Source organism: Otolemur garnettii, unplaced genomic scaffold, assembly GCF_000181295.1.
Source record: "Otolemur garnettii isolate 467f Iridium unplaced genomic scaffold, OtoGar3 scaffold00007, whole genome shotgun sequence".
Taxonomy (NCBI): Eukaryota; Metazoa; Chordata; class Mammalia; order Primates; family Galagidae; genus Otolemur; species Otolemur garnettii.
Window position 1 is genome coordinate 14,737,772 of NW_003852402.1, and position 12,632 is coordinate 14,750,403.

The 12,632-nt window shown below is 48.4% G+C and overlaps 1 protein-coding gene across 2 annotated transcripts in view; it reads right to left on the minus strand.

Annotated features, from left to right (window-relative positions):
- The window catches only part of BTBD11 (BTB domain containing 11), a 279,952-nt gene extending 270,085 nt beyond the window's left edge, over positions 1 to 9,867 (minus strand). The window contains exon 1 of one of the 2 annotated variants that reach the window (XM_023509452.1): positions 8,244 to 9,867. In XM_023509452.1, coding sequence (XP_023365220.1) covers positions 8,244 to 9,369 — 1,126 coding nt within the window. In that variant the 5' untranslated portion in view covers positions 9,370 to 9,867. The remainder of the gene's footprint in view (positions 1 to 8,243) is intronic. The other variant, XM_003783273.2, reaches the window with a different exon arrangement.
- Between the last annotated feature and the right edge of the window lie 2,765 nt (positions 9,868 to 12,632).

Below are 12,632 nucleotides of genomic sequence, written 5' to 3' on the forward strand. Positions count from 1 at the left end.
TTTTGCATCCATTATGTCATTTTAATCCTCACAAGCATCCTGTGAGGCAGTCCAGAACCAGACTGCATAATTTAAACCTGGTCTAGCCATTTAAAAACTATGTCACCTTAGGCAGATACATTAAGCTTTCTGTTCCTCAACTTTCTAATCTGTAAAATGGGGATGATAATAGCACCTGCTTTGTAAAGTTGTTGGCTAGCTCTATCAAAAATGTATGCCTCTCTGATAGTTCAGAATTGTGGATGCGGGTGGCTGCACTTCCAGGGACCATAATTCCCAGTTTCCTTGCATCTAGTTGAGGTCATGTGACTGAGTTCTGGTCATTAAAATGTGGGAGGAATTGACATACCCACATTCAGGACTGTCCCATAAAAATCTCCCACACAACTCTCCACACTCTCTGTCATCCTCCACCAAAGGCAATTCTGGGAGTCTTCCATTCCAGATGGTGGAGCCTCTCAACTTCCCTGGACAGACCACCTCCTTCCCCTGCCATCAAGTATACTCTACGTGAATAAGGAAACAACTTTTACTATGTTCAACCACCAAGATGTTAGGATGCATCTGACATATTAACTAATATTACTCTAACTAACGTAGAAATTAGTTCCAGAAGTGGGGTGTTTAAGATGTGACATTGGCTTTGAAGTCAGGTAGTATGTTATATTAGAAGCTGAAAACTAGGGACCTAAGCCATACAGTGGCAAAATATTTGGTTAGACTGTCATCTATGATAACTTAGTAGTTAAAACTCTTACCTCCTAAGCCTGTAAGCTCTAGAAAAACAGACTAGAAAAAATCATGGTAATAGAGTTTGTTAATTGTTCCTGGAAACTCAGCATAAATTGGCCCGTCTGCAAGTAAAATTAAAAATGAATAATGGCAAGGTAAAATAGACAACTATTTCTAGACCCCAAACAGCAAGTGAAAAGACCAAAAAGACTTCCAAGTGGAATAAATACCAGATTAAGGATATTAGCCTCCTATCTAAGCCTGATGTCCTCAAGGTGGCTGCCATTAAATTGAGGGAGAAAGAGAGGTATGGGGATAAGGCAGTACAGAAAGAATCCAGGCTTGAGCGTTATGTCTAAGTTATATCTAACTTTGAATGTGGCTACCGGCATGACAGACATCATGGATGAAAACACTGCTAAGTTGTTGAGAGAATTTTATTGGAGAAATCGATAAACTTTGATTATAAGAGTATTTTAACATTACAGCATTAACACAATCCTTAGGCCCCTAAAAGTTCCAGGGTAAGAACCAGGTTATAAAAGATTTACAGCCCCCATGGAGACCATGCTTTCCAAGACCTAGTTTAAGTGTGGTCACAAAGAATAATGGACCCCAAATACCCTCCCACCAGCAGAGCTAAAAATGTGAAGAACAATGAACCGGTAAATTCCTCCCAGAGAAAAGAATCAGAGACTAATCCAAGAATTTCACCCACTGCCAGGTGAAACTGCACAATGCCTGCTTGGAGAGATTTCATAGCTACTAAGGACCAGTGGCTGCTGTGTGTCTTCCGCTGGTACCTTTTCCAAGTGGGAATTCTTTTGTGGTTGCTATTCTACTTTGCTCCAGTATGGGAGTGGCAAATACTGTGTCTCTTTGGACTCACAGGTCCTGGACCATGAGGAGCCACACTCCATGGATGAAACTGAGCTTTACTCAAAGATCCTGAACTTTAAGAAGAAAGCAGTCCTCAGACAGAACATGGGTTTCTGGGAAAAGAGAAAGTGTTTTGGGTATAAGAAGAAAGATGCAGCAGATTAGAGAGCCACTGATGCATCTAGCCAATGATATACAGGCACAAGTGATTAAGGTCCCTTTCACCCTGTACCACCTTTCTAAGATCCTCCACACTCAGTTTCTTCCTCTATTGGCTGGATGAATGTTCAAGGAAGGTACTGGAAGCTTCATGTTGAAGATAACAAAGGCAAAATGCCCATTCATCATTCCTGATGTCTAAATGGTCCTTCCACCTCATCCCACCCCACCCCTCTCCCAATCAGAGTTTAAGTAAGAAATGACCTTTGTGTTAAACTACTGAGGTTTGGGGATTGTCTTTTGTAATAGGTGCTGTAATTATAACAATTATAATACAGGAAGCTCTTAAAACAGTACTTGGCAGACACAGAGTAACAAGCTATACAGTGTAGCTATTCTTATTACAATACCCATTTTATAGATAGAGAAAATGCAGCTTACAGGTGTGTCCGACGCCAGAGTCAATTACTATTATTCATAAATTTACCTCTCAGTAGATGATAATCAGACCCATTTTATAGATGAGTTTGGTGCCTAATTCAAGGCCACAAATAACAACACACTTAGAATTAGAGGCCTTCCTCCTATGCAAAGGCCGCCAGCACCCTGTCCTTGACCCCAGGTTGGTCCTTCATTATTTTATTTTGTTATTATTATTATTTTACATTGTTTCGGGAAACACTCAACTTGCAAATACCCCAGCACTGAACTGGCAAGTCTGCATAGAAAACCAAATAACCACCTGGGCGAGGTGGATCATGCTTGTAATCCTAGCACTCTGGGAGGCAGAAGATAGATAGTCTGAGCTCAGGGGTTCGAGACCAGCCTGAGCAAAAAACCAAGATCCCATCTCTATGAAAAACAGAAAAACAAGTTAGGTGTTGTGGTGGACACCTGTAGTCTCAAGTACTCAGGCAAGGGGATCGCTTGAGCCCAAGAGTTTGAGGTTGCTATGAGTTAGGATGCTACGGCATTCTATCCAGGGCACAGAATGAGATGCTATCTCATTTAAAAAAAAAAAAAACCCTACGGACCCAAATTTCAAGTTTTAATTTATATCGAGCCAGTTAATTAAAAACAAGCTCTGAGAGCACAGACATTGCTACGGCTGGCTCTTGACATAGCTTTTGCTGTTTCCCTTAAGAGCTGGGCTTCTTCTGTGACATTTTGGTCCAGCACAGCAAGGCTGCACCATGGAACAGTATGACCAGCTCAGGAACAGAAAAACTGCTGAGCAAGCATTTAGTGCAGAAGCAACAGAAAGCAAAAAGCCTAAAGCCCATCTACCCACCAGGCCAGTGCTGACAAGGCAGGGCTCGTGTTAATTAATGTTTATAGAGTGACTGGGGATCCCTGACATGAAAGAGACTATTCGAAATCCCCAAAGTATTATTATCACTCGCCGGAATTATCTGGTTTTTAAGGAGGGCATTATTATCAAGTACCTTCTATAGAGAAGATGTCTTCACATTCCATATCTGATTTAATCCTTGTAATCACCCCATGTGGTAGGTTCAGGCTTTCCTCCCTTTTTATGTCTTTCTATTTTATAATTCTCACTGTACAGATGAGAAAACCAAGTTCAGCAAAATTAAGTCACTTTCTAGCCAGTGATAGAGGCAGAATGGGAAGGTAGAACTTTCTAAGTGTAAGCTCTTTCTCTCTTTCCCTTTCATCAGACCACATGGCCTCTTCCAGTCTTCCTTTCAGATTCTTTCTACAATTAAAACAAAATTTCATTCAGAGACGCCTCTAGCTTTTGGGGTATGTCTCTTTTGTTAACTGATGCATATTTTGCAAGACAGTGAAATGCACAAATCACAGGATAAGTTGTAACAAATGCATATTGAACCCACACCCCTATCAATACAAGGGACCACCAGAGAAAGTTTCCTGGGGCCCCATCACTAAAGACGTCTTTTAAATTCACAAATACAGCAAATAAAATAAGCTACTTTCCTTTGACCAAAACAATCATTTTATGACTGTGGCTGTGGGGCTGTGCCCATAGCGGGTGAGTTCACTGAGTTATTTGGTGCTGAGAATGGCAAAGGGGGATCCAGTTAAGATTCTGTGCTGTGTTGGCTCCATCCTCAAGGAGCATATAGCGATGAATTATTTTGGATGCAATAGCGATGAGTGACACCATTGTACCTGGATGATCACCGCAACTATTATATATCATCACATCTTATGCCCTGTTGTGTCTTAGGCACCAGATTATAATACCCTTAGACATATAACCTCATTTCATACCCATAATTATTAACTCGATTGTACAGCTGAGGAAACTGGAGCTCAGAGAGGTTAGGTAACATACCTAAGAACACACAGCTAGAAAATGGCAGCCTTGAAATTCAAATTCAGGAGGTAGGTCCAACTTCAGAAGCCATTCCCTTAAAAACTGCCTTTACAGAAGCCACTGGATAAATTTTGAATGGCTGAGATTAAAAATGCCGGTTATGGTCAGCTGGGCCTGTAATCCTAACACTCTGGGAGGCCAAGGCAGGCAGATTGCTTGAGCTCAGGAGTTCAAGACCAGCTTAAGCAAGAGGAAGACCTTATCTCTATTAAAAACAGAAAAACTAGCTGGGCATCTTGGCAGGCGCCTGGAGTACCAGCTACTAGGGAGGCTGAGGCAAGAGGATTGCTCAAGCCCAAGAGTTTGAGGTTGCTGTGAGCTATGATATCATGGTATTCTACGCAGGCAATGAGACTCTGTCTCCAAAAAAAAAAAATGCTGGTTATAGTCATTCAACAAACAGTACAAGAGCATCTACAATGTGCCAAATACTGTGACAAGTGACATGAAAGGAGATGCCAAATTAAATAAGAGTGGGGGAGGGGCTGCATGGAGGAAGCCCTCACAGGGATGCCAGGAAGATCATTCCTAAGCCAAGTCTTTAAAGATGGGCAGGAACCGACCAGCTCGGGGGAGTATAGATACAATGACTAAGACATACCAAGGCCCCGTGGAGCACCTCTGCCTACTTCTTATTGCTTTAGAAAAATCAATCAAGTCAAATTTTAAAACTCCACAGAAATACCAGTGGGATCTCTTCACTGTTGTCCAGCTCTTCAAAACAGCTGAAAATTAACACAAGGAAAGAAAAAAACCCAGCTCTGAAGGATTTTTACATTACCACAAAGTTCATGCCCGCAGTAAGCCCACGCATGTGATTTTTGCGAGCCACTCAGCCTTCCTTTGCTTAGACCCAATTATCTTTTGTTTTCAGAGTCAAGTCCCATGCGACTAGTTTCATGCTTCCTGCGCCTTGGCAGTTTAGCAACAGCAAATGACAAAAGTGGACAGACGCAGAGATGGCAGTTAGACCGGGCGATCCAGGAGTCTGACACCAGCCTGGGGCAATATACAGAAACTCTGTCTCTAAGAAAACAACAACAAGGTAGAAAAACTTGAAAAGATTTAAGTAACTCAAAAAGCAATAGCTTCTTTCGGGACATCATCGTGCGCAATAGTTTGCAAAACTCAACACGCATCTAACAAGCTTCAACTGTGTGCTAGGACCTCCCCTAGGCTTGGCAGAGGATGTAAAAACATGTAAAATCCAGTTCTGCCCAGTTCAGTTTGGGACGAACAAAAGGTATAGACATTGGGACAGGAAGAATGTCAGTTGAACAGGGTCCCTCTTCAACTGTGGAGGTAACGAAGGGCAGGCAGATGGCAGTGAACTCCTCTCTCACTAAAGAGACATACAGGCAGCAGTTAAGAGTATGAACCCTGGTTGTCCATATTCAAATACACGAAATACTCAAGTTCCTAGTGCCTCAGTTTCTTCCTCTATATAATGGAACAATACCTTTTCAAGAGAATGCTGAGGATAAAATGGGTCAATTATACAGAGAGAGTCGTAGCTGTTGGTACTTCTCACCCATTGCTGGCTCAGTCCCTAGCATTTAGAAACTGCTCAATAAGTATTGATGAACAAATGAACTCACAAATGAATAAATAAGCGATGCTACTGAGTTAAAGGGGAAAAAAATCTATCAGGTAAGGTATACGGTTCTTAATAAGGCTTGCAGATCAGAAAGACTGTGTGCAAAATAGTTTAAAAAATAGGTTTGATGTTTAATGTATGTTTCACATACCTAAGGAATTAATCACTCATTCTTCAACGCTCCTGCATAAATGACCTGCCATTTTAAACACGCCCAAAGAAAAGAGATGAAGATATCTCAATGAAATTACAGTATATCTCATTTCCAGGGAAGGATGGAGGGGCCCTGCAACCCAGGAGTTAAGCTCCCTGGTGTGGGAAAGGCCTTGATGCCAGCAAACCCCAACCACCACACACTCGCCCTGCCCCAAAACCAACTCTGTGGTCTTCTCCTTCCTTAAATTATACTTCCTCCAAAAAGGATAAACACAAAAACTGTCTTTAAAAGATGTTAAGGATCACGAAAGTAAAACCGATTGGAAAAAATATATGAGGCTACTAACACAGAGCTGAGAGAGCCCCTGAGGGCAGGATCCAGGTCAGGCCGGAGTTTTACAGAGGAGGAGGACTGAGGCCAAGAGAAATAAAGGGACTTGCCCCAAAGTCACAACTTCAAGTGAATGGCAAAGACAGAGGTGGAACAGGGTGCCTGGATTTCCAAACTAGAGCCTCCTGAGGGCAAAGTTTGTTCCTCTCAAAGGAAGTACTGAGTGATAAAACAAGCCTTTCCAGCCCCAGAGGTGGGTGATCGGTTAAGGGCAGCAAGGTGTAAAGGATGATTTTAATGGCAGACAGTACCAGCAGGCACTAGGCAGGAAATTCAGCCTGTCTGTGTTTTTGCATGGGGGTTGAGTTGGAACAAAGAACAACCCAGTCCAAAGCTCCTGGGTTTGGCAGGTGAATCCCCTCCCCCTATTCTGAACAAGCACATATAAAGCCAAATGCCTTCTCCCCAGATGTTTCCATCATGGTCAAGATTCTGAGTGTGGGCCCCCAAAGGTAGCCTCTCTTTGGGGGTTGTGTCCTGGACAGGCAGCAGAGGGGGAGGGGCTCTGGCAAAGAGATCCCAGAATCTCCAGATCAATGTGGATCCCCCTCCGCGCGCGCGCGCGCGCGCGCACACACACACACACACACACACACACAGTTTGCTCCTTCCTTCCCTTCCCCCACCGATGATCAAATCCAGGTGAAGGGACTGAGAGCTGCAGGGTGGGTTTCCGAAGGGTTTCCGCTGGAGCCAGGCGCCCTGCGCGCCCTCTGGTTCCTGCGCACACCCACAGGCACACTTGCGCACGCACACACGGATTCCCACACTCTGCACCGCCCGCCGCATCTCTCCCTCATCCCCCGGGAAATAGACAGGCAGCAACATGAATGAAATCTGCCCAGAAAGACTGCATTTCGGCTCCAACCGCTCAACCTCCTCCAAACCACCGAATATGTAACAAAGTTTTATTTCGCTTTTAGAGTCTCCAGTTACGCTTCTACCATTTCCTGTGGAAAATTGAAGCTTTGAAGTGTCTAGCTCCGGCTTTCGCAGACAGGCAGCACCGCCAGCGGGAGCTCTCGAAAACAAGCGCCCTCGGCCCCACCCCCTCCGCCGCCAGAACCGCGAGTTCAAACCCACCCAGCTCAGGCTTTCCAAACAGGGGGAGCGCGGAGAGGGAACAACAGAACCTGCTGCTGGCGACGCCTTAAACTGACACACACACCTCTCCCCCACCCCCCCGCCGAACCCCACCCCACCTCCATCCTGCCTGGGGCCCTCGCCTTCCTTCAGCCAAGTGGTGACAGCTGCAGCTCCCTGCTAGAGGGATCAGAAAGCAGCAACACCTGGGAGGTCGAAACTGGGGGCTTTGTCCACTGCACTGCCCCCACCATCTGTGTACTCTGGCCCACAAAAACTGCCCCATAAAAACTTGGGACCGACGAGTCTTCCCGCTCCACCTTCTCAACCACATACACTTCTCCCCAACTGTTTCAAGGCCCGGAGCGAGCTCTCAACCATTCTGCCTTTACGACCTCCGACCCCTCTTTCCCCAGTGCCCCGAGTGTCCCCAGAGGGCGTGGGAGAACTAGGCGTCCCCGGCAGCGGAGAGAGGTACGCACCTCCTCCCGGATCCTAGGAAACTAAATTCGAGTGCCCAGGAATGTGTATTTTTCAAGGTCAAAACAAGCAGTTCTCTGATACAAGATATGTACTAAGCGCAAATGATCTCAAACCTGCTCCCCCAAACTGGTGCAGGGTTTCGCCCGCTTCCCTGCCCTGCATCGGGGGCGGAACCGCGTGCTGGTGCACCTGGGACCTTAACAGCCGCGCGAAGTAAGCGGATCCTGACCGCAGAAGGGGCTAACAGGCGGGTTTCGGGCCGCCCCCAGCCGGGCCACCTTCTCAGAGGCTTGGGACAGTAGCTGGTGGCTGGGAAGGCGCGGGAGGGGGACGCGAGACAAACTTGCGCCAAGAGTTGGCCGGATTGGGCAGGAGGGAGTGGCACCCACGCGGCCACTTACCGTTGGCGTTCTTCCCGCAGATGAGGTGCTGATAGGGCTGCAGGAGCCCCCAGATCTCGGAGTCGTTGTTCACTGTATGCTCCAGGGTCTCCACAGTGAACTTGGGCGCCTCGTGGAGCGCGTGGTGGTGGTGATGGAGGTGGTTGGCGGCTGCTGCTGGCGGGACCGCGGCTGCCGGCGGGGCGCAACAGCTGCTGCCCCCACTGGCGCTGCTGGCTGCGCTACAGGCGCCGCCGCTTGCCGCTCCTCCCCCGGGCGCCTCTCGTTCCTTATCCGCCGCGGGGGCCGTACCGGGACCCGAGGCCGGGCCTGGGCCCGACCCGGAGCCTGAGCCAGGCCCGCTGCAGCTCCGGGGCAGCCCGGAGGCCACGACTCGCGCGTAGATGTCCCGGAAGAGGCTCTCCATGCAAGCTGTCAGGTAGATGGCGGCGTGCTCGTGGATGCGCAGCGCCACGCGGCTGTCCACCATCCAGCGGTACACGCGGCCCACAGAGAAGGTGAGGCCGCAGCGAGCCGACTTGCCGCGGCCCAGGCGGTCGCCGCCGGCGCTGCTCATGTTGTAGAGAGACAGTGCGGCCAGCGCGGCCGCTGTGCAATGCGCTGCCAGGCCCCAGGACAGCACGATCTCCATGGCGCTCTGAATCTCGTACTTGGTGCACTTGGCGAAGCGCAGGCTCAGGCGCTGCGCCTCTTTGGCGATGCGCACCAGCGCCCGGCTCACCAGTGTCGACAGCTTGGCCAACGCGTCCTTAGGCAGGCCGCCGGGGACCGCCGGGCCTGCCCGGGGATCCCGCGAGCGAAGCAGCAGCACTTCCAGCTCCTGGAGGGTCCAGGGGACCTCGTCGAGGTCCGGCAGCAGCCGCGAGCAGTGCTGGCCGGCGCAGTCCAGCCCCTCGGAGTCTTCCACCAGGGCAGTGTTGACAGTGTCAAAGCTGTTGTGCCGGCTGTGCATGGAGTCAGTTAGAGGCGGCCAGCAGCTCCCGCCATACGGGGACGCCGGGTGCGAGTCGGAACAGCACAGAGACAAGTTGGAAGAGCGCACCGAGTCCGCCGCGCCACCATAACCCGAGTCCAGCGTCAGATCCTCCAGGGTTCGCACCACGGGCTTCTTACCTCTCCTGGCCATCGCTGCGCCACTTCATGCTGCGGCCGCCGGGGAGCCAAGAGGAAGGAGCCGCGAGGAACAGCCGGCGCCGGGGGCGCGGGTAGAGCCAAGTTCGTGCCGCCGCGGCTCACTTTTCCACCAGCCGCTTCTAGACCAAGTGTGTTGCTACTTTCGGCTGCCACCCCGAGCCGCCGCTGCTAGAATACACAGGGCAGACCTCGGAGTCATCCTCCAGAGTCTGTGCGGAGCTGGGGCGCACTGAGGAGCCAGCCAGGCCGGGAGGGAAGCTCCCACCGGACTTGCCTTTTTCTTCCAAAATAAAAAGTGTCTGCACCGCTCCTCCTGGGTTGGCTGGGCAGACGCTGCCCGGCGCTGGCCACAGCGTTGATAGGACGGAGACCGCCCCAGATGTAGCCGCCGCAGCTCCGAGAGCAACTGGCTCCCGGCTCCAGCCCTGGCTCGCTCGGCGCCCGCCAGCCCTGCACTGAAGCGCAGCAGCGGCCGCGGCGCCTGCAAACCCAGCAGAGCCCCTCAAAACCCGGGGCAGCCAGTGGGGCGGGCATATGCAAAGCAGAGCCGGCAGAGAACCAATGGGATCGGAAGATGTTAATTACCTTTCTTTTTCTTTTTTTTTTTTTTTTTCCTTAAATCCCTCCTCTCCGGGCGGTCCCGCCCCTCACACACGCCCCGGCTTTGAGCCAAGCTGCAGGAAGTGGGGAGCAGCGGCCTGGGAATTGGGGGACCGTGAGAGCGTACGGATGCGATGCTGCCCCCTGCTGCTGTCCCTGCCCTGGAGCTACCTATTTTGGCTCCACAACCGGAAGGTGCGGGTTGGGCAGGTGACCTCCGCACCGAAGGGTGCTCCCCCCAGCGGTTCACAAAGTGTCTGCCTGAGGAATGCTCCCTTCCCTCTGCCTGATTTCACTTTCCTTTTGCTTTGGGGTTGGTTCCCCCCCCCCAACTTTAATACCTGAAGCGTGTTTTGCTCTCTCTTTCTACTGCCCACCCTGCTCTACTTCAGGTGCCCAGACCAATTAATGCGGCCCTCTTTTGGCCCCATTAAGCCAGATGAGCGGAGGCCCGGGGCGGCGGACACCACTGGGAGGTGGCTCAGGGTGGTGGACACCACTGGGAGGCCGAATCTCCGGACCTTAGCCACCTGCCACCAAAGCTCATTAACTATTTTCCTTTCAGTAGCCAGGAGGACCCTGAATTCCTCCTTCAAAGTCCTGGGGATCCGCTGCAGGGAGGGCTCAAGCACCACTTCACTGTCCTGCTGGGCATTGTTCCAGATAGCTCAGCCTTAAAAGGGGTAAATTGCTGGGAGAATTTTTTTTTTTTTCCCAAACTAAAGATAGAATATATATGCATCACTTAGCTGCATCTCTGTGTCAAATGGCATGGCATTATTTATTTGTTTGTTTCTACCCCCGAGAGAGAAGCCATATCTTATTCACTTGGGGAGCCCCAGGGTTTCTCAGCTTAGATGTCCCCTCCTACAGCAAGCCCACCCAGATATTCCAGGATTGGCCTTGGTGTTTCCACTGCTCACCCCCTTCTGTGGCTGCTGATTTCTGGGACCTTGGACACTGGATTGCTACAATCTGATTGCTTATGCTAGGGATTCCCACGCACAGACTGAGCATGGCGTAGGTGCTCAGTAAATATTTATAAATTGATGAAGAAAGGAAGGACATGTTTTTGAACTGTTGCTTTGGAGGTTCAACAGTGCCCAACAAGTATATGAAAAGGTGCCTGACATTCTTAATAATCATCAGAGAAATGCAAATCAAAATCACGATGAGATACCACTTCACACCTGTTAGGATGGCTGTTATCAAAAAGTCAAAAGATAATAAATATTGGCAAGGATGTGGAGAAAAGATAGCCCTTGGACCCTGATGGGAATGTAAATTGGTACAGCCATTATGGAAAATAGTATTCAAGGTCCTCAAAAAAAAAAAATAATAATAATAGTAATAGAACTACCCTATGATTAGCAATTCCTCTTCTATTTATCCAAAGCAAATAAAATCACCATCTCAAAGAGATATTTTCACTTCCAGGTTCATTGCAGCATTATTCATAATAGACAAGAAGTGCAATATATAAATAGATGAAGAAAATGTGGTATGTATATGCAATGCAATAGTATTCAGCCTTAAAACTGAAGAAAATCTAGCATTTGCAACAATATCATGAACCTGGAGGTCTGTATGCTGAGTGAAATAAGCCAGACACAGAAAGAAACAGAGCATGATCTCACTTCACTTATATGTAGAATCTTAAAAAAAAAAAAAAAATTCTGTTTTAAATGTACTCATAGTAACAGAGAATAGAATGGTGCCTGCCAGGGCCTGGGTGGGTAGGAGAAAAAGAGGTGATATTGGTCAAAGGGCACAAACTTTCAGTTGTAAGACGAATACATTCTGGAGGCGTAATGTACTGCATGGTGACACAGTTAACAATAATGCATGATGTACTTGAAATTTGCTAAAAGAGTAGATCTCAAGTGCTCTCACCACACATTCAAAAAGGCAACAATGTGTATCTGTACATAAAAACATCACATTGTACACCTTAAATGTATACAATTTTTATTTGTTAATCTTACCTCAGTACAGCCCAGGATGCGGGAACCAGAGGACTTTCTCAGATAAATTGTAGCTGCCGTCCTAACACATACACTCGTCACCTCCCATTTTGACTATCGTAATATCCTACCAAGCGGTCTCCTGCTCTCCTGCCCCTTTCTTCTCCAAACCATCCAGTCCAAGCATCCTCTGAAAGCCCAATTCTCATTTTATCATATCAAAAAACTCAAAGGTTCCCCATTGTCTTCCAGGTAAATAAAGTTTGTCCTGATAAGCTGGCTTTTAGGGATCTCCTCATTCTGTTCCCAGACTCTTTCCCTAATACTCTAAGATTTTATTAGGAATAGATGGTCTTTCATGATCTGGACCCTGCCTGCCTCTGTAGACTCCCATCACTCCAAGTTTCTGAAGGCACACTCCCGCTCATGTGGACACACAGACATACACAGATACACTCACACACCTACACACAGACACACAGAGACGTGCACACACGCACACTCTGTGCTCCAGCCATCCTGAAATCACTTGCTGGTTTTCCAGCGTTTTCCAACACATTGTCTCTTGCATCTGATACACTTTTCCAGATGTTCTTCCCCTTGTTTGGGACACCCTTCCCCCTACTCCACCTGGCCACTCCTTCCTTCTCATCCTTTAAGAGTCAGCTCTGAGCTTACTACTGCTGTAAAG